This window comes from Zootoca vivipara, chromosome Z1 (genome assembly GCF_965207765.1).
Source record: "Zootoca vivipara chromosome Z1, rZooViv2.hap1.1, whole genome shotgun sequence".
Lineage (NCBI taxonomy): Eukaryota > Metazoa > Chordata > Lepidosauria > Squamata > Lacertidae > Zootoca > Zootoca vivipara.
Genome location: NC_142583.1, coordinates 6,993,606 through 7,011,060, shown reverse-complemented (window position 1 = coordinate 7,011,060; position 17,455 = coordinate 6,993,606). Strand labels below are relative to the sequence as shown.

Here is a 17,455-nt window from a genome sequence, read left to right as displayed (position 1 = left end):
CAGAAGGGTGCTCTTGACTGCCAGTTTGCAAAGATGGTCCTTGCATAGGAGAAGCATCTGAGCCACGGGATGGGCCAACAGGCCATGGGGGGGTAGTTGAGGTGGATCCCACACCTGCTGCCCACCATGAAGTCACCATCCAATGAAAGGAGTTTCTCACTATGACCTGGAGTTTAAGGCGTCATTCAGTACAAGGAATATCAGTACCGGAAAGCACTACTGACAAACAGTAGGATTGCAGCTTTGGTGGGGATGATTCATGGCTGTAAGAATTAAATACTCTCCTGCTTTAAAATCATTAATCCCTACTTCTTTCGAATACATTTAATTAAAAAGTTCCATTTTCCAGTAATTGCTCTTTTATTTTATGTAACCTCGAAATGGACTTCTGTGGCAGTGTAACTGTGTTTATGTAAACATCCATCTGGCCACAGGGCATGAATCTAGAGGTTTGTAATGAAGCAGAGGAGATTAAGAAACTCTGAACTTGCGTCCTTTTTTCCAAACAAAAACCAAAGAGCGTTTGTGTTTGCTTCTAACTATAGAGCCAAGCCAAATTCTAGGAGGAGTGAGAGAGAAAAAGCTCATGGCAGAGATAAGATTTGAACCCATGTCATCCAGACCTGATGCCTTTGGGTGATTGCAGTGGGTCTGACTTGGAATCCAGTGGATCCCAGGCAAGCTCAGCCCTGTCCTTGGAACACCTTGTGTTAGCCATTTTGTTACTCTATGTGTTAGTGTATTCATGGTTTTAAACATTTGTGTCTTTCTTTCTTTCTTTCTCTTTCTTTCTTTCTATTAAAAAACACATTTTGTTTTATGAGACGTATGTCATTCTCATGTTGTTTTCTATCTGAGTGAGGACTTCTTTGATGTAAACCATGGGTAGGCAAACTAAGGCCCAGGGGCCGGATCCGGCCCAATCGCCTTCTAAATCCGGCCCACGGACGGTCCGGGAATCAGCGTGTTTTTACATGAGTAGAATGTGTGCTTTTATTGAAAATGCTTCTCTGTGTTATTTGTGGGGCATAGGAATATGTTTATTTTTTTCTCCAAATATCTGTTTTTACCTGCAGGGCTTTGATGGCAAACAGCACTTTATTGGTTAAAGGCCAGGGCTACATTTCACTACCACATTACTAGCCAGTGTAGTCCTGTGCTTTTCTGCCATTTCTTAATGCAGCAAGTTTCCTACAATTCAGTCTAAAAATAGAACCGGTTATGTGAATTACATGACATTTGTGCCTGAGCTGAAGTGAAGAAATGAGATTATTTCGTATGGACCTAAAATAAGATTTGTTACAGAAGCAGATTGTTGAGCTTCACCTTACATTGTTAGTTCTTCTTTTTTTACATGATTGCAGGCATGTAGATTATACTTTAAGTTGCAAGCTTTAATCAGTTTAACTGATGGATGAATCAACTAAACTTCAGTTGATTAATTGACAAGGCCCAGTTTCAACCGCTGAGCACATAATTTCACCAGAGGGCTATCATTTAAGGACACATTCATGATAAATGTTAAAGACTGTTTTGTTTTGGTGCATTACTGTTAACGTGGTCGTGGACAGAGCTGCAGTCTGCACCCAATGAAAGCTCTGTTCTCCCCACATAGAGCGCATTGGACTGCAGTAGCCAAGGTGAGAAGGAAACAGGGGCAAAATCTTGTAATTCATTATTTGATGAATAAAACAGTTAAAAGGCAGATTGACTGAAAGTTTTATGTGATGATTCGGGAGGCTTAATTGTACCCTTAATTGCTTTTGCTTTTTGTCGTGGTATTTGGGGAATTCATATGAAAAAGATCACCAAGTACCTGAAATAACAGTAAAGCATCTTTTATGCCACGTGGGTGCCGAATGGGTGCATTCCACCTTTAAAGTACAGTCGTGTATGCAGGGCTGGTGCTAGGGCTTTTTGCACCCTAGGCAAAATCACCTCCTGGCGCCCCTGCGTCACCTCCATAGGCGGGAGGAGAGCAAGCCAAAAGGAGAGCTCAGTGCCCTCCCGCCTATGGAGAGCATGCTGTGAGCTCTTCAGCGACGGCGGCAGCAGCAGCGCCCCCAGCGTTGCAGCCACTGAGGAGCTCACAGCGTCCCCTCCATAGGCGGGAGAGCGCTGAGCTCTCCTTTTGGGTCGCGCTCCATAGGACCTCCATAGGTGGGAGGAGCGCAAGCGTGCGTCGTGGGAGGGCGGTGGTGGCGCGGGGGTTTTGCACCCCCTCCATTTACGTGCTCTAGGCATCTGCCTAGTTCGCCTAAATGGACCCACCAGCCCTGCGTGTATGCAGGTCCTGCCTCCATGCTACAGATGCTCATCTGAAGAGAGTAATTTGGACCTCCTATAATCCTTCAGATCAAACCCATAGCTTTGTGGGCTGCAGTTGGCTTGAGGGAGAGGTTGCAATTGGGGCACACCTGTTGCACCCCCTGTCTCCCATGTGCCTGTAGAGCGAGCACATTTCATTGAAACGTTTTAAATTTACCAAATTTCACTTTGCCTGGACACTTTGAAGTGTGCTTGAATTATTATTATATATATTTTTTATGACTGTCATTTGCTTTGGATTGGTGATGACCTGACTAAGGCGAGCCCCTTTCTGCAGTCCTTCCGCACTTCAGCAGGCTGCCAAGGACACACGTCAAAAGTGACATTGGGAGTGTTTTTTACAGTCAAAGTGGAACGCTGCAAACAGATAAAGGTCTAATTGTTGCACAAATAGGAAAAGCTGGCAGTTTGCATATCAGAAACATCAGGTGTTGGGATTTGAGTCAGAACTGCTGAATAGCGGATTGTTTGCCTTTTGGAGAAGTTGAGAGGAAGGAAGTGTCATGCACAGACACCATGTGACAGGAAACAGCACACAGGGAAACCAGCCTTTTTCCCGTGCTGTTTCCTTTAGATACCGTTTGCACGGGAATCTCCGATAGGTCACAAAACATTTCCGAAAGGGAGTAGAAGAAAGCTTTTTTAATCTGTAAAGGTAATCAGGATGCCATTTCTGAATGCTGCTACTTTAAACCAGCTTTATATAAGAACGGAAAGCACTGGTTGTCCACGAAGTAGCAAATTTACAGGACCAAAGGCAAGTTTAAATAATTTTTTATCTGGGGACCATTTATAATAAATAAGCTTCTGAATTTTGCATTCTGGTCAGACTTACATTGCTTATATCAGCCAAGTCAACAGTAGGTTTCAGATTTAGGGCTTAGTTCCACAAAAGAGTCCTATTGTCTATGCAAGTGATCTGAGGTTCAGCTCCAGATATCTGTAGTTAAAAGGAAGTCAGGCGGTAGAGCTAAGACATGGGCCTATTGGACTGTAGGTGATGCACAGCCAGAAGAACACTTGTGTGTCGTGTTCAAACTTTAAATTTCCAGATCATGTACACTTAAAAATCTTACGTGTACAACATCAAAGTACATAATGTGAAGAGGCCTTTATGATATGTTACTCCCATGTCCCAAAACACTTTCTGTCTGTCTGTCTGTCTGTCTGTCTGTCTGTCTAATCTTTCCCTCTGTCTAATCTGTCTCCCAATCTATTTCAATTTATACCCCATCTTTCTACATATAGCACACAAGGCAGGTGTGTGTGTGTGTGTGTGTGTGTGTGTGTGTGAGAGAGAGAGAGAGAGAGAGAGAGATCATTTCCAACCATCAATCCCATGAAGCAAAATCCAGAACTCCATAATATCATGTAATACAATTATACATATCTAATCTGGTTATGATATTAACTACTGTGTAAGGTAGGTCAGTATTTATATACCGAAACTGCAAATGCAGAACAGGGATGAAAGAGTGGGTAGCTGGTTATGGTCTTGTTTCTTTATATTTTGTATATTTTAGACTTTCTTACCTCACTTTTCCAACTCCCACAAGTTGTCCAGTGCAGCTTACAACTACAATACTAAAATATAACCATACACATTTGATTTTCCAATAGCTAAACAAGCATTTCAGCACAGAGAAGGAGAGAGAAAAAGGAAAGGATAAAAACAAATCAGGCAGCAACCAGGCCTTGGGGCTTGTCAAATTGGAAAGCTTTCAAGTGGTGTTTAAAGATGGTCAGCATGAGAACCAAAGAACCTCCTGGATGAGGAGTTTCAAACTATAGGCTCTATAGACTCGAGAGCCAGTGTGGTTTAGTGGTTAAGAGCGGTAGACTCGTAATCTGGGGAACCGGGTTCGCGTCTCTGCTCCTCCACATGCAGCTGTTGGGTGACCTTGGGCTAGTCACACTTCTCTGAAGTCTCTCAGCCCCACTCACCTCACAGAGTGTTTGTTGTGGGGGAGGAAGGGAAAGGAGAATGTTAGCCGCTTTGAGACTCCTTCGGGTAGTGTTAAAGCGGGATATCAAATCCAAACTCTTCTTCTTCTTCTAAGGAGAATACCTCCTCGTGTGCAGTGCTGAAGCTTCATACTCTGGCACCAGGGGCGGAGAGCAGGCAGGGGCACGGCTGGCGCCTCACCCCACTCTCCCGGGACGCGCGCCAGCAGGGGTGTGGTGCATGTCCTAGTGGCATGGTGCGCCACCTGCGGGAGCATGGCACCCAGCATGGGGGGGCAGCCACGATGGCACCCCACCGGGTGCTGGGGCGGTGCGCTCCCCCCGCAGTTCGAAAAGCATGTCAAAGTGCAAGTAGATAAATAGGTACCGCTCCAGAGGGAAGGTAAATGGAGTTTCCGTGCGCTGCTCTGGTTTCGCCAGAAGCGGCTTAGTCATGCTGGCCACTTGACCCGGAAGCTGTACGCCGGCTCCCTCGGCCAATAAAGCGAGATGAGCGCGCAACCCCAGAGTTGGTCACAACTGGACCTAATGGTCAGGGGTCCCTTTACCTTTACCAGTTTACTCTTCTTCCGCCAGTGCTCGTGTGCTATCATTAAAACTGAGCCTTAAAAGGCAGCGAAATGCAAAGAAAGGGCCTCTGCTGATGAAATATATGGGTGGATCGACACTTAAGTATTCAGAGCTCAACCTCACACAAATTAAAAGATAGTAGCCAAACACTTTGAATTGGGCCTGGAATTGGAAACCAGCATTGTTGCAACAAAAACGCAGAAAACCGATTCAGTCAGAATTCTCACTGCTGCATTCTGTCCTATCTGAACAATTTTCCAAATTTTCCAAAAACAAACATAATATGTGTTCAACTAATTTGATGACTTGAGTCCTGCAAACCTTGCCAGAGCAAATGATTCATGGCAGTGGCTGTCTCCCAGTCATATGATGAAAAAGAGTGGTTTTGTCTGAGACGGTGATCTTACATATTTCTCTGAACTCTGGTTTAGAGGCTTCAACCATCTGATGTCGCATGTATTTCTTTTACAGTATTTTATTCATGAATTTTCCCATGAAACATCCCATAGTGATTTACAATATAACAAGAAACATTTATAAAACAGTTACATATATATAGTAAAAAAAAACAGTTAAAACAGTTGCACATATAAAAACAATGTAACAACCATATTGGTTTCTATAACCAATTGTAAACAGCACAACATTGAAGCAATTCAAGTCCACAGATACCAACTGGAATGAAGGTCTCCATCTTTGTTCCAGATTCTGCAAAGACAATAAAGAAGATACAGTATCTGCCTGAAAAATAGTCCTTCTTGGGGCAATCTTGATGTAATGTAGTTTGTATCCCTTATTAGCAAAAACTTCATAGATACAAAATCCATACACTCTATTGGTATGATCCTGCTCATGCACTGCCAGTAGACTGCATCTAGTTTAAGCAATATACAGAATTATGTCTTTCTTTTTTTGATGCTTTTTTAGGATTTAAGGGCTGTTTCCATTCTAGGTTTTCAATTTAACAACTTTCAGGATTTTAAAGGGGGGGGGAATCTTTCAAGAAATACGATGAATATACTTGCCATATGGCATCCATATTATTTCAAAAAACACTGTATTCTTTGCTTAAAATGCAAAGGCCAACCAAAATGAATTAGCTCACTTGAAAGTAATTTGCATTTCTCTTCCACCATAACAACCCTAGTGAGGTTTTAGGTTCCTTAGCTGAGTTAGTTCTGCCACCTGGTGCCTAGAACTGGTAGAATTACAGTAGCTCTTTCTTTGGAAGTCTTGCTTGTAAAGACATGGAAAGAATGTGTCTGGTGGAAATATAGGAATGATTGAAGACAACCAAAATATGAATGAATATAACCAACAGAGAGTGTAAATATTAGTTGTGTACTCCAAAAAGTGACCTATTCTTATATGAAATCCCAACTGACTACAGAAAAACTAGCAGACAAAATACATTGCAAGATTGATCTGTGTATTAATTATAACTCCAGAGCAGGACATTTTTATTATAGCGGCAAAATGTTTCTTTATATCTGTAAATAACAGTTAGTATATGAACTTGGAGATCTGGGTTATTTTAGGACAACCTTATCTGAGTTTTGCTCGTGTGATATGTTTGCTAATCATAAATGTAGCATTAATATATATATATTTATTTGGCAACAGGCAGGGCAAAGAAACACAATTGCCTTTTGTTATTAAGTAGATTTCTAGATGTTTCAGAAAGGTTCAAAGCAGAACACCCCCCCCCCCATGTACGCCCAGGGATGCTCTGTTAGACTGAAATCCTCCTCATAATGGGTGAGTTAAAATCTGAGGCTGGTGAGGAATAGCTGGAATGGCTAGTTGAAAAAACGAAGCCCTCTTCACTCCCTAGAACCTCCATGCTCTTTGTATCTGTGAGCCCTGAGCAGGCCAAGCAGCTCCTCGCTTCACCCCACTTCTGGTGTGCTCACCCTTTTTACATCTGTGAAGTTAGAGTGGGAAGGACGGTAAATAGGGGACAATCAGAGAAATGGAAAGAAAGAGAACTGGGAAGACGGAGGCAAGGAGTAAAAAGATGGTGGAAACAAGTTATAGAAATAGGGATAGGAAAAAGAAGAGTCCTTCAGGGTCAGAGAAAGGAGTCGCATAGCAGAATGAATGGGCAGATTACAGAGGACTAAGGCGACAGATTGAGGAGTGCAGGGTTTCTGAAAGCACAGGTTGCAAACAGAAAGAGATGCATAAGCCTGTGTGTAACAAAAAGTAAAATGAAAATTGTAGGCGAAGAGAAATAAGTTAGCCTTGAGATATGAAAATGTTGTATTCTGTATGTTTCCTTCCATTCTTTATACACCTGTACAACAAATTAACACAGGTTACAGTATTCTCCAGGAGATACAAAAAGGAAAGGTTGCCATGCATGTCCATCAGGGGGAAAAAACACCTCCCAAATCCACAGTTGGGCAATGAATTTATTAGAACCAACCAAAATGTCACAAAATAGGGAGCAAACATTTGAGTTTCCAACAACTCTTAATCTGTTAAGATGTTGCACAAAGCTTGAAGGCGGGGGGCGGGGCGGACAAAGTTATGGCCATAGTGTCAGTTTTTAGACCTCAGTTCCAAGATGAAAACTGAAGACTAGAGAAGTCTCCATGTGCTGCATGTGTCAGCTTACACAGCTAGAATTCTGGGACAAAGAAGCAATGGCTACTGCCTGTTTTTGGAAGCACAAGCGCTGGCTGTTACCCCAACCTCATCTGCTCAGAATACAACTCAAGCCAGAGAAGAAATGGAGTTGTCCTGCTCACCTCATATTTGCGGCAAACCTGCATTCTAGATTCCTGAGCCCAGAAATGTGAGATTCCACAGCGTCGCTGCTTGAAATGCTTATCACATAACCCTCTGTTTAGCAGAAAGCATAGGAGCCACAGACTAGGGCGATAAGCTGAGTTTCAATTCAGACTAGATGTATGTTTTTCAGCAAATGCAATTCATTTTAAATTTGCTTTCCTGCCTCCTTTCTTTTTTTGCAGTTGTGTGTAATATTGGAGCCAATGCAAGAATTGATGTCAAGGCATAAAACCTATAATTTAAGTCCTCGAGACTGCCTGAAAACATGCTTGTTTCAGAAATGGCAGCGGATGGTCGCACCTCCAGGTATGAAGCTTCAGAAGGGGAGAGTCCCGTTTCAAAGGGTGCTAAGGTAGCCTTTCCTCAGGACCTGACTGAGCCATCAGCTGTACATTTCCCACAGACCTTTGAGAGAGTTCTCGCCACAGAAATGTCAGCTCTGGCCAGATCCATGTCGACCCATCACTTGGTCAGCTAACACTATGCATTGCCAGATGTAGTCATTAATTGGCTTATGGTGTCAGGATCAGGTGCCCCTTGGCAGCAGAATCAGCAGCAGCCATTGTCCCAGTGGAAGATGGAGGGTGACTGATGGGTGTCTGTGATGAGAATCTGCTCTGAAGAAGAGCTATGAGGTGAACAACTCCACACCACCTCAGGGAGCTATTTGGGTTTGAGATCTATGAATGGTTAGAATTGTATATAGGTATCATGCCCCTTAATTTAAATTTGCTTTCAATTCTAGGCTAACGTGTCCAATGTTTAGCAGATTCATTCAGCTCAGTAAGCATAGCTGCCAAGTACCCCGTATTCCCCAGGAAACCCCCGTTTTTCCTTACCATTTCCTGGCGGTCTCCTGTTTGAGCTCCTCTCCCGTAAATCCGCTCCTGCCGGCAGCCATTTTTCTGGTGCCAGTTTGCCCATCTATGGGCACCAGAAAATGGCTGTCACTGGTGCCGGAAATAGCTTCTACGCATGCCCGGCGGCCATCTTGGAGGTGGCCGCATGGCCACCCCTAAGATGGCCGCCGTCATGCGGCCACCCCCAAGATGGCCACTGGACAACTTCCGGTGCAACTTCCGGTGCCACTGCTAGTGCTGATCCCGTGTTTTTCTGCGGGAGACTTGGCAGGTATGTCAGTAAGCATGCAGGAATTTTAAACCAGGGGGGAGGAGAATGCCGTTGCTTGTCACTCTCATTTCCCTGCACGCACTGAGACCTGTCACTCATTTTCTCTCTTGTGTGTCTACTGTAGCAGAGCCTACAAGGCAGCCAGCAACCAAACGGAGGAAAAGGAAAAACTCAACCAGCAGCACTTCCAATAGCAGTGCCGGGAACAATGCCAACAGCACCAACAGCAAGAAAAAGGCGGCGGCGGCGGCGGCTGCAAACCTGAGTCTTTCAAGTCAGGTACCTGTAAGTCTCGCCTTCCTGTTAGGCCTCCGTATAAGATGACAACCACAAATAACGCACACACACACACACACACACACACACACTTCACATAGGCCAAGAGCCAGGCAACCATAAAGTGGTTTCTGCATGTGTTTCTGCACTTTTTAGTCCCCCTCTCTAAACAGCATTTATTCAGCCCAGAAATGCTTCCATTCACTTCTCTGTAAATGAGGAAAGTGAAGCTGATAAATGAAAAGGCAATCCATGGACTCCAGATGACCACTCTTTGCTAGAAAAGTGGCTAAGTCAGCTCCTGATCCTAGCCAGGGCTGAGTATTGTGAGAAATCTGTTTTTTGCATGCGCCATATACAGGCGTTCCTGTGAACATTCAGCAACAGCCTCTGGTGTCTGTGAAATTTCCCCAGGCATTACCCAAAAGTACTTTTAAGCATAGCTTTGGAACCATAATCACTAAAAATTTACTTGCAAACAAGAAGGTCAAGATTACCAGGAAAGTAATTTTCTGCGCCTAGAGCTATGTCCTGCGCTTGCCTGGAACTGAGACACATCTGGACTCCTGGCATTACTGATCAGCCCTCATTCTCTTTCCAATTAGTCAATGACACCCCCCCCATGACAAATTATGAGAAGAGAGTCTCCTTCTTGCCAATGATAGCTGCAAAGGTATGCAATTATTATTATTATTATTATTATTATTATTATTATTATTATACCCTGCCTATCTGGCTGGGTTTCCCCAGTCACTCTGGGTGGCTCCAATAATAATAATAATAGTAATAATAATAATAATAATAATAATAATAATAATAATAATAATGTGATAAAACATCAAACATTTAAAACTTCCCAAAGCAGGGCTGCCTTCAGATGTCGTCTAAAAGTCGGATAGTTGTTTGTTTCCTTGACATCTGATGGGAGGGCGTTTCACAGGGTGGGCACCACTCCTGAGAAGGCCTTCTGCCTGGTTCCCTGTAACCTCACTTCTTGTAGTGAGGGAACCGCCAGAAGGCCCTCAGAGCTAGTTCCCAGGGTCAGGGCTAAACGGTTTTGGATGGAGACGCTCCTTCAGGTATCCCCATGAGGAGCCTGTTGGACTAAGAGGACATTTCAGACATCTAGGAAATAATCTGATCATGGACGAAAATGGCTTCCCAACCCCCGTCTAGGAGCTTCAGGGAATGAAGCTTTAGTTCTTTTGAAATGATCTAAGCCTCTCCCAAGATTCTCCCAAGATTTTGTTTGTTTTACCTTCTATGGTATTATATTGTGGAAACTCTTAAGTCAGGTTCGCATCACACAGTGGTTGATCAACTCCATGAAATGTGTTGCTCTTTATGAAAAAGCTTTTTTAAAATTACAGCGCATATAGAAACTGATGGTATTTTGAACTGTTGCCTGTTGTCCCATTTGGTTGGTTTGTCCTTCATTTGTTCCTTGATGCCCTGGTGTAAGCGCTTTGGCATTCCCCATTACTGGTCTGAGCAGCTGCCCCAGTCTTGATCAACTCCACATCCTCAACTGCTTTGTAATCAAAAGCTGGCAACTATTTTTTTTCCATATGTCTATTTTTCATGCTCCAGGGATGATGGGCCTGCTCTTTGAATCAGTTTGTTTTGGGTGGGGGATAACACTCAACATTACTTGGAACAGGACATTTTCAAGTTCACCATCCGTACACAGATAGCAATTTTAAAAGTAGAACAGAATGGAAACATAATAATATTGATAATATTCATGAAGAATCCATTCACCTTACTAGGAGGTTGTCTGCCGTATTTACAATGGATCTGCACATTCTGCTTTTTTAATAACTCAACAAGCTGTCATGGGGTTAAGGGTAAAAAGAAAGATTTTTTCCCCACAGGTGTGGTAACGTCGAGAGCTCCAGCAGTACAGCTGCCTTTGGTCACAGTAACCCAAGCACAGCCTTCAAGTCAACTATTATGGGCTGTCGGGGCCTTGCTGTACTCCATATTTTGCAAGCATAGACCCACCTGTTCGTACACTGACTATTGCTATTTGTAACCATGAAATGAGCGGAGGTAGCTGACTTGCAAGCTGCTGTGACTAGCCCTTCGCTGTGTGTGTGTGTGTCCCCTGCAAAAGAAAGCCCTGGGGTTTAATTCTTGGATTCTGCTTCTCAATCCATGAGCAGGAGCTAGGAGCACTCCAGAGCTGCAGCCTCAACCCTGGGAGGGATGGAACCTTGTGTCATTCGACAACAGTAACCCCTACTGGCCAATTTAAGGAGAAGCATTGAGGGGCTGTAAAAGGAGTCACTTCCAGTCCTCTTCAGAGGTTGGTGGCTATTGCACTAGGGAGTTGAGATGACTTGGTGTGGAATTAATTGGCGGGTGTCTCTGGCGTTGCTTTCCAAGGAGCAGAGGGTCCCACTGTGGGGCAGAAGCAATGAGGCTAATCCAAAGAAATGGACGAAGCTTCACTGAAATCAACTGGAACATCAGTGGGTGGCGCTGTGGGTTAAACCACAGAGCCTAGGACTTGACGATCAGAAGGTCGGTGGTTCGTGACAGGGTGAGCTCCCGTTGCTCGGTCCCAGCTCCTGACAACCTAGCAGTTCAAAAGCACATCAAAGTGCAAGTAGATAAATAGGTACCTCTCCTGTGGGAAGGTAAACAGTGTTTCCGTGCGCTGCTCTGGTTTCTTATCATGCTGGCCACATGACCCGGAAGCTGTACGCCGGCTCCCTTGGCCAGTAAAGCGAGATGAGCGCCGCAACCCCAGAGTCGTCCGCAACTTGATCTAGCGGTCAGGGGTCCCTTTACCTTTACCATTCAAGCATCCCTCAAAACTTTTGATTGTAAGGTAAAAAGGTAAAGGACCCCTGGATGGTTAAGTCCAGTCTAATTTGACTGTGGCGTGTGGCTCTCATATCTGCTTTCAAGTCAAGGGATCTGGTGTTTGTCCACAGACAGCTTTTCTGGGTCATGGGGCCAGCATGACTTAACCGCCACTGGTGCAGAGAGGACCGTGACGAGTTCCAGGGTGCACAGAAACACTGTTTACCTTCCCACCACAGCGGTACCTATTTATCTACTTGCACTGGCATTCTTTCGGACTGCTAGGTTGGCAGAAGCTGGGACAGAGCAACAGGAGCTCATCCCGTCACGTGGACTTGAACTGCCAACCTTCTGATCAGCAAGCCCATGAGGCTCCGTGTTTAGACCACAGCGCCACCCGCTCCCTTTGTTTCGATTATGGACCTTGGCAGTGCATAAATGCTGTGGTTTTTGAGCTGTTTTCTCCAGAAAAGCAGTGATGACAGAAGTGCGTCTCTGAAAGAGCTTGCACATCCATCTTCCCCTGCAATGTGTTACCACAGGAGAGTGTTGGTATGACCTCTCTGGCACACTCACAGTCGCTTGCGAGGGGCCTAGTTAGACTGCCAGGGCTGCACATGAACTGTGTGTGCTTCAGAACTTCCTGGGCCGTCTAGTCAAGGCAGAAAGGATTCCTGGAAGTTCAAAAGTTTGAAAACCACTGTCTTCATGTATCACTGTGGATACAAGTTCTTGAAAGGGGCTGCCTCAGTGGGCATAGCTGTAGCTGCTCTCCAGCCTCAGTACCCACAACCCCCCAGAAACCCACAAAATGAGACCTGAGTGGCAACAATTTCTGCTTGATAAGTGAGCAGTTGGGTGTCCTTCCCTCCACAGGGTATTCTGCATGGACTAAACTGGTGGTGATGCTCAAGGGCCTAGGTGCCTTCAAATGGGGATTAATACCATGCCCAAGGAAAATAGAGAGATAAATCACAGACTGAACGACTCTGTATGTGGTTTACAAAAATTCATTAACAAATGTACGACATCTCGACACCTTTCGATACATGAAATCTTAATAATATGTACAATGCCCAACAGGAGGGTTGGCCAAGGGAAGCAGAAGGAATATCTCCAAGCGGAGAGAAACTTTCTTAGACTGGTTTTCAGCTGGAGATATCTGTGGGGTTTTAGGCATAGAGGGGGCACCTCAAAGATGTACTGACTGAGAGGGAGTTCAGGACACAAAAGGGCAAGCGGGGACAATAGGTAGAGTTGTACTAGGATGTTCTGAGGCAGTTGGGACTGACAGAATTGGAGGGAGGTCCAAACACTATTAAACTTTTCCTTGATTTTAACAGGCCATTTACAACTGAATTATTTTCACCATTCAGTCCTTTGCAGGGCTTGTTAAAATGTCTGCGTACAAATCTGAACTTCGGGCTGAATCACAAGGAGCCTTGCCAGCGACACTGGGCCAAAAGATGTGCCCCATAGATAAGCTCTTTCCACCGAATGCTGTGGTTAGGGGATCTCCTTTAAGCATTGAGCTCCAGAAATCCCTCTGGTTCCTGTCCGGCACTCTTTCTTAGTACCCCATGCTAGCTAAGGATCAGCAGAAAACCAGCCATGTGCTGTGCAGTTGTACTTGTGGTGCTTTGCATGTCTCCGTGAAAGGACTGTTTGCGCTCACAGCAGCAATGGGACAGATCCTTTTCTTCTTGCCCCTTCCGGCTTTTGACAACTGGTAGCTTCATTGGTGTAATAATAATTTGTGTTCTGTCTTCCTTTTCATGGTACCAGCTGGGCAGATTGGTCCTCTTATCGCACAGATTGGCAGCAGCATTGCCTACACACAGAGAGGTGACAAGCACCACAAAATAGCAGATGGCAGATCCAGGGCTTGTTGGCAATCAGGGTTTCTTTTTTTCTTTTTGCTAATTACTTAATTAGTAATGCAAATTGTCAAATTAGTGTGAACATTGTTTTTATTTTTATTTTTTTTAAAAAAAGCTCTACCTAAATTAATTGCCATAATTAAGTGGTGAGGTGTCAAGTGAGTTGGTTAGGGATAAGAGGTGCTGAGTTCTGTGTTCCAATGGCTGGTGCATTCAAAGTAGCATTTGTGAGCTTCGTTTTAACTGCTGTAGTCAATGACTAGAGAAATAAAGCAGAGAACCTCTCGCATAATCTGTCTGGAAGTTCTCCTCCACAAGCCCCCTTGAAATGAATGGAAGTATACATGAGGACAGCAATGGCTCCTCTTCATTCAAGGGTGTTTTGTGTATGGGAAACTTACAGATAAAGTGTGCCTTTAATTTGAACGTATAAGTGTTGACACTTCACTCCTTTGTTGCTTGAAAACCACAAAACCTGAAATAGAAATAATTTACTGAATTTGAAAAGGGTCACTGAAATCATTTTAAGCAACTGTTTAAATCCTTTCAGTGAAAGATTTTTTTAATGCACATTTCCCCTACCTGTTACCTGTTATTGTCTGTATTTTGAACCTGAGAGTTAACAACAGACGAGATCTGAGCGTTAACAACAGAATAGAATCCTACCACAAGTTTCTACATGCATAGGAAGAACACTTTGTTCCAATTTTTTTTGTATAATAATTTTAATTCATTTTAATTGCAATAATCCAATAGTAGCCACATTAACACAATACCAAATCAAAATACAATCAAAAGAGCCAATTATTCCAATCAAATTAAATAATTTTGGGTGGCTTTCCGTGTGCTTTTCAGGGTACAAAGTTCTTACTTCTTTCTGCTTCCATAATCTAGATTAACCCAATTCCAACAGTTCTGATCTTAATCCTTTATTTCACTTTGTTCCGTTTTTGAGCTTGGCTATTATATCAGTGCACAATATCAATGGGGCTTGCATTCAGGGATACTTCTCCTACGAAATGGGTCACTGATAGTGTGGGATTCTTTTCAGGCATTTTTATATAACAAGTGTTGGGTGCTTTTCACAGGATGTGATGGTAGTCGGGGAGCCAACGCTAATGGGGGGAGAATTTGGCGACGAAGACGAGCGACTCATCACAAGGCTAGAGAACACGCAGTATGATGCAGCAAATGGCATGGACGATGATGAAGACTTCAACAATTCACCTGCGCTGGGGAACAACAGCCCGTGGAGCAGTAAACCTCCTGCAAACCAAGAGACCAAGCCTGAAAACCCAACACCTCAGGCTTCCCAATAAGTTGCCTGAAGCAAGTCACAATCACTATATCGCAGCATCCTTTATGACGACAATAACTCCCAGTTTTCAACAGATATAGAACCTCTTTCTAAATGTGTACAGCTCTCTCTCTCTTTTTTAAGTTAGGAAAATAATTTATAAGCTCTTGCACATGACATGATACTGACACTGACCTCCATGAAAAGAACTGAATATGTAAGTAGCACCTCATGAACATTGATTAACACTCACATTTCAGTGGAAGATTCTTCCCTACGACGACCCCCCTTTATCCCTTAAAGGCCCTATCTAACAGAAGACCATTAGTGCTCAGGATCTATTGGCCGTTTTAAAAACATGGTGAACAAAATACATCCTCTTTTCCAACTTGTGCCTGAGGAGGGGTGTGTGTGTACACACACACAGTCGTACCTTGGATCTCAAATGCCTTGGCTCTCAAACAAATTGGCTCCCAAACCATACCTGCCAAGTTCCTCTCTGAAAAATAAGGGACCGGACCGAAATTAGCATACCAGAAGTAGCGCGGCAGCCATTTTGGAACTGGGCGGAGCATGCTCAGAGGTGACTTTTGATGCTGCTGTGCCCAGTTCCAAAATGGCTGCCGCACCAGAAGTCGCGCTGCAGCCATTTTGGAACTGGGCAGATCAGCATCAAAAGTCGCTTCTGAGCATGCTCTGCCCAGTTCCAAAATGGCCGCTGTGCCAGAATAAACCGGGGAAAACCAAAAAAATCCGTTTTTTCAGCTGGGGACAGCTGGAAAAATGGGGGTTTCCCGGGGAAAATGGGAGACTTGGCAGCTATGTCCCAAACGATCGAAACCCAAAAGTGAGTGTTCCGGTTTTCAAACAATTTTTAGAAGCCACGGCTTCCGATTGGCTGAAGGATGCTCCCACAGCCAACCAGAAGCTGCACCTTGGTTATAGAACGGTTCCGGGAGTCGAACGTATTCCCAGAACACATTCTGTTCGAGAACCAAGGTACGACTCTGTGTGTGTGTGTGTGTGTGTGTGTGTACACAAACACATGGAGTTTCCTTCCCAGGTTAGCCATTTTAAAGGGAGGAAATTTCATTATGAAGAAAAGCTGCACCCTAATAGGTTTTGTGTTCTAAGACTTTTGTCAGGGGAAGCTGCAATAACATACATGAGAACAGTGATTCTGCCTCTTAAAAATACGTCCCATAAAATGTACAAATACTGTAGGAGCTTCCTGGAGTATCAGGTGTTACAAATTCAATCGCCCACACATTGCTTGTTACAAAGTACAATTCGTGAAATTAAAATTTTTAAGGCCAGCAATATTGACTGATGAGAAGAAAATGGAAAGCTGATCCAGAATTGGTTCTGACCCCCCAAAAATTGAAATCCCACGGAGGAGCTGTTCGGCAAACAGCATCCTTTAGACAAAGATAATGGGTGAGATTTTAGGTTTCTGTCATGGGCTACGTGCATGAAAATCTGGCTGCTGGATGGTGAAGAGGAGGCAGCTAGGGATATAACGGAGTATTGCTCTTACCCAGATTGGGGCCTGTGCTACTTTAGTGGTCCCTGAAGAATTAACTTCTTAATTGTTTCCTGGCACAAATTGAGGCTCTCTCTGCCCTTGTTTCTTCCCCTCGTTGGTGCTGCCCTCCGTTTTTTATTCTAGCAATCTTTAAAGCCCACCGCTTTACATTTGCAACTGATTACAAAAGCACCAAGACAGCTAAAAATGTAGTTTTGTTTCATCCAAGATGGGCAGGGGGGTGGGAATTGTGTGGAGAAAGACACCCATTCTTTATGAGAGTTTATGCTTTGTAAAATTGCTGTGGAACTGAATTTTGAAAGCCATGTAATCCATTAATTTTGTGAGCTGTTTAAACAAAGACTATTTTTTGTGTTTTTATTATATCTTAAGTTTATTTTGTTGTTCTTTCAGGCGATATTTCTTGTATAATACTTTTGTAAAGCCCTCCAAACTAATTTTTGATTCCAGTATATTTATGTGAAACTTTATAAAATAAACTAAAAAATTTTCATTTACATATTAATATGTTCAATTCATCATGTAAAAAGAAAAAATACAGCGAGTCAGTGTGTTATACGATACAACTGTATTTTATGTATGCTTTGCCAATACGTGTGCCAATAAACTGTGTTAACAGAAGGGCTTTGTGTGCTTCCTTATCAACAGAATACACACACGTTATTTCACCAGGGTGAAATATTTGAGCCACCCATTTTCGTTTTTGAATAGCACATGTTTCTTCTAATGACTTTTATGAACTTACGGAAGAGAATCAACCATTAAAATGTGAATTTATAACAGTATTACAAAAAGTAGGGTGGTGCAGAGAATGAGAGGAGAGTTTGTTGCACTGTGTTTAAGACCAGATGAAAA

General features: G+C 43.6%; 1 protein-coding gene across 7 annotated transcripts in view; it reads left to right on the top strand.

Annotated features, from left to right (window-relative positions):
- The window catches only part of LDB2 (LIM domain binding 2), a 193,978-nt gene extending 176,757 nt beyond the window's left edge, over positions 1-17,221 (top strand). Inside the window, exons 6-9 of one of the 7 annotated variants that reach the window (XM_088658279.1) lie at positions 7,842-7,965; positions 8,918-9,075; positions 11,232-11,374; positions 14,846-14,976. In XM_088658279.1, coding sequence (XP_088514405.1) covers positions 7,842-7,965; positions 8,918-9,075; positions 11,232-11,336 — 387 coding nt within the window. In that variant the 3' untranslated portion in view covers positions 11,337-11,374; positions 14,846-14,976. Of the gene's footprint in view, positions 1-7,841; positions 7,966-8,914; positions 9,076-11,231; positions 11,375-14,845 lie in introns of all 7 variants that reach the window. The other 6 variants (XM_088658284.1, XM_088658277.1, XM_035112353.3 and 3 more) reach the window with 6 other exon arrangements.
- Positions 17,222-17,455: the final 234 nt, after the last annotated feature.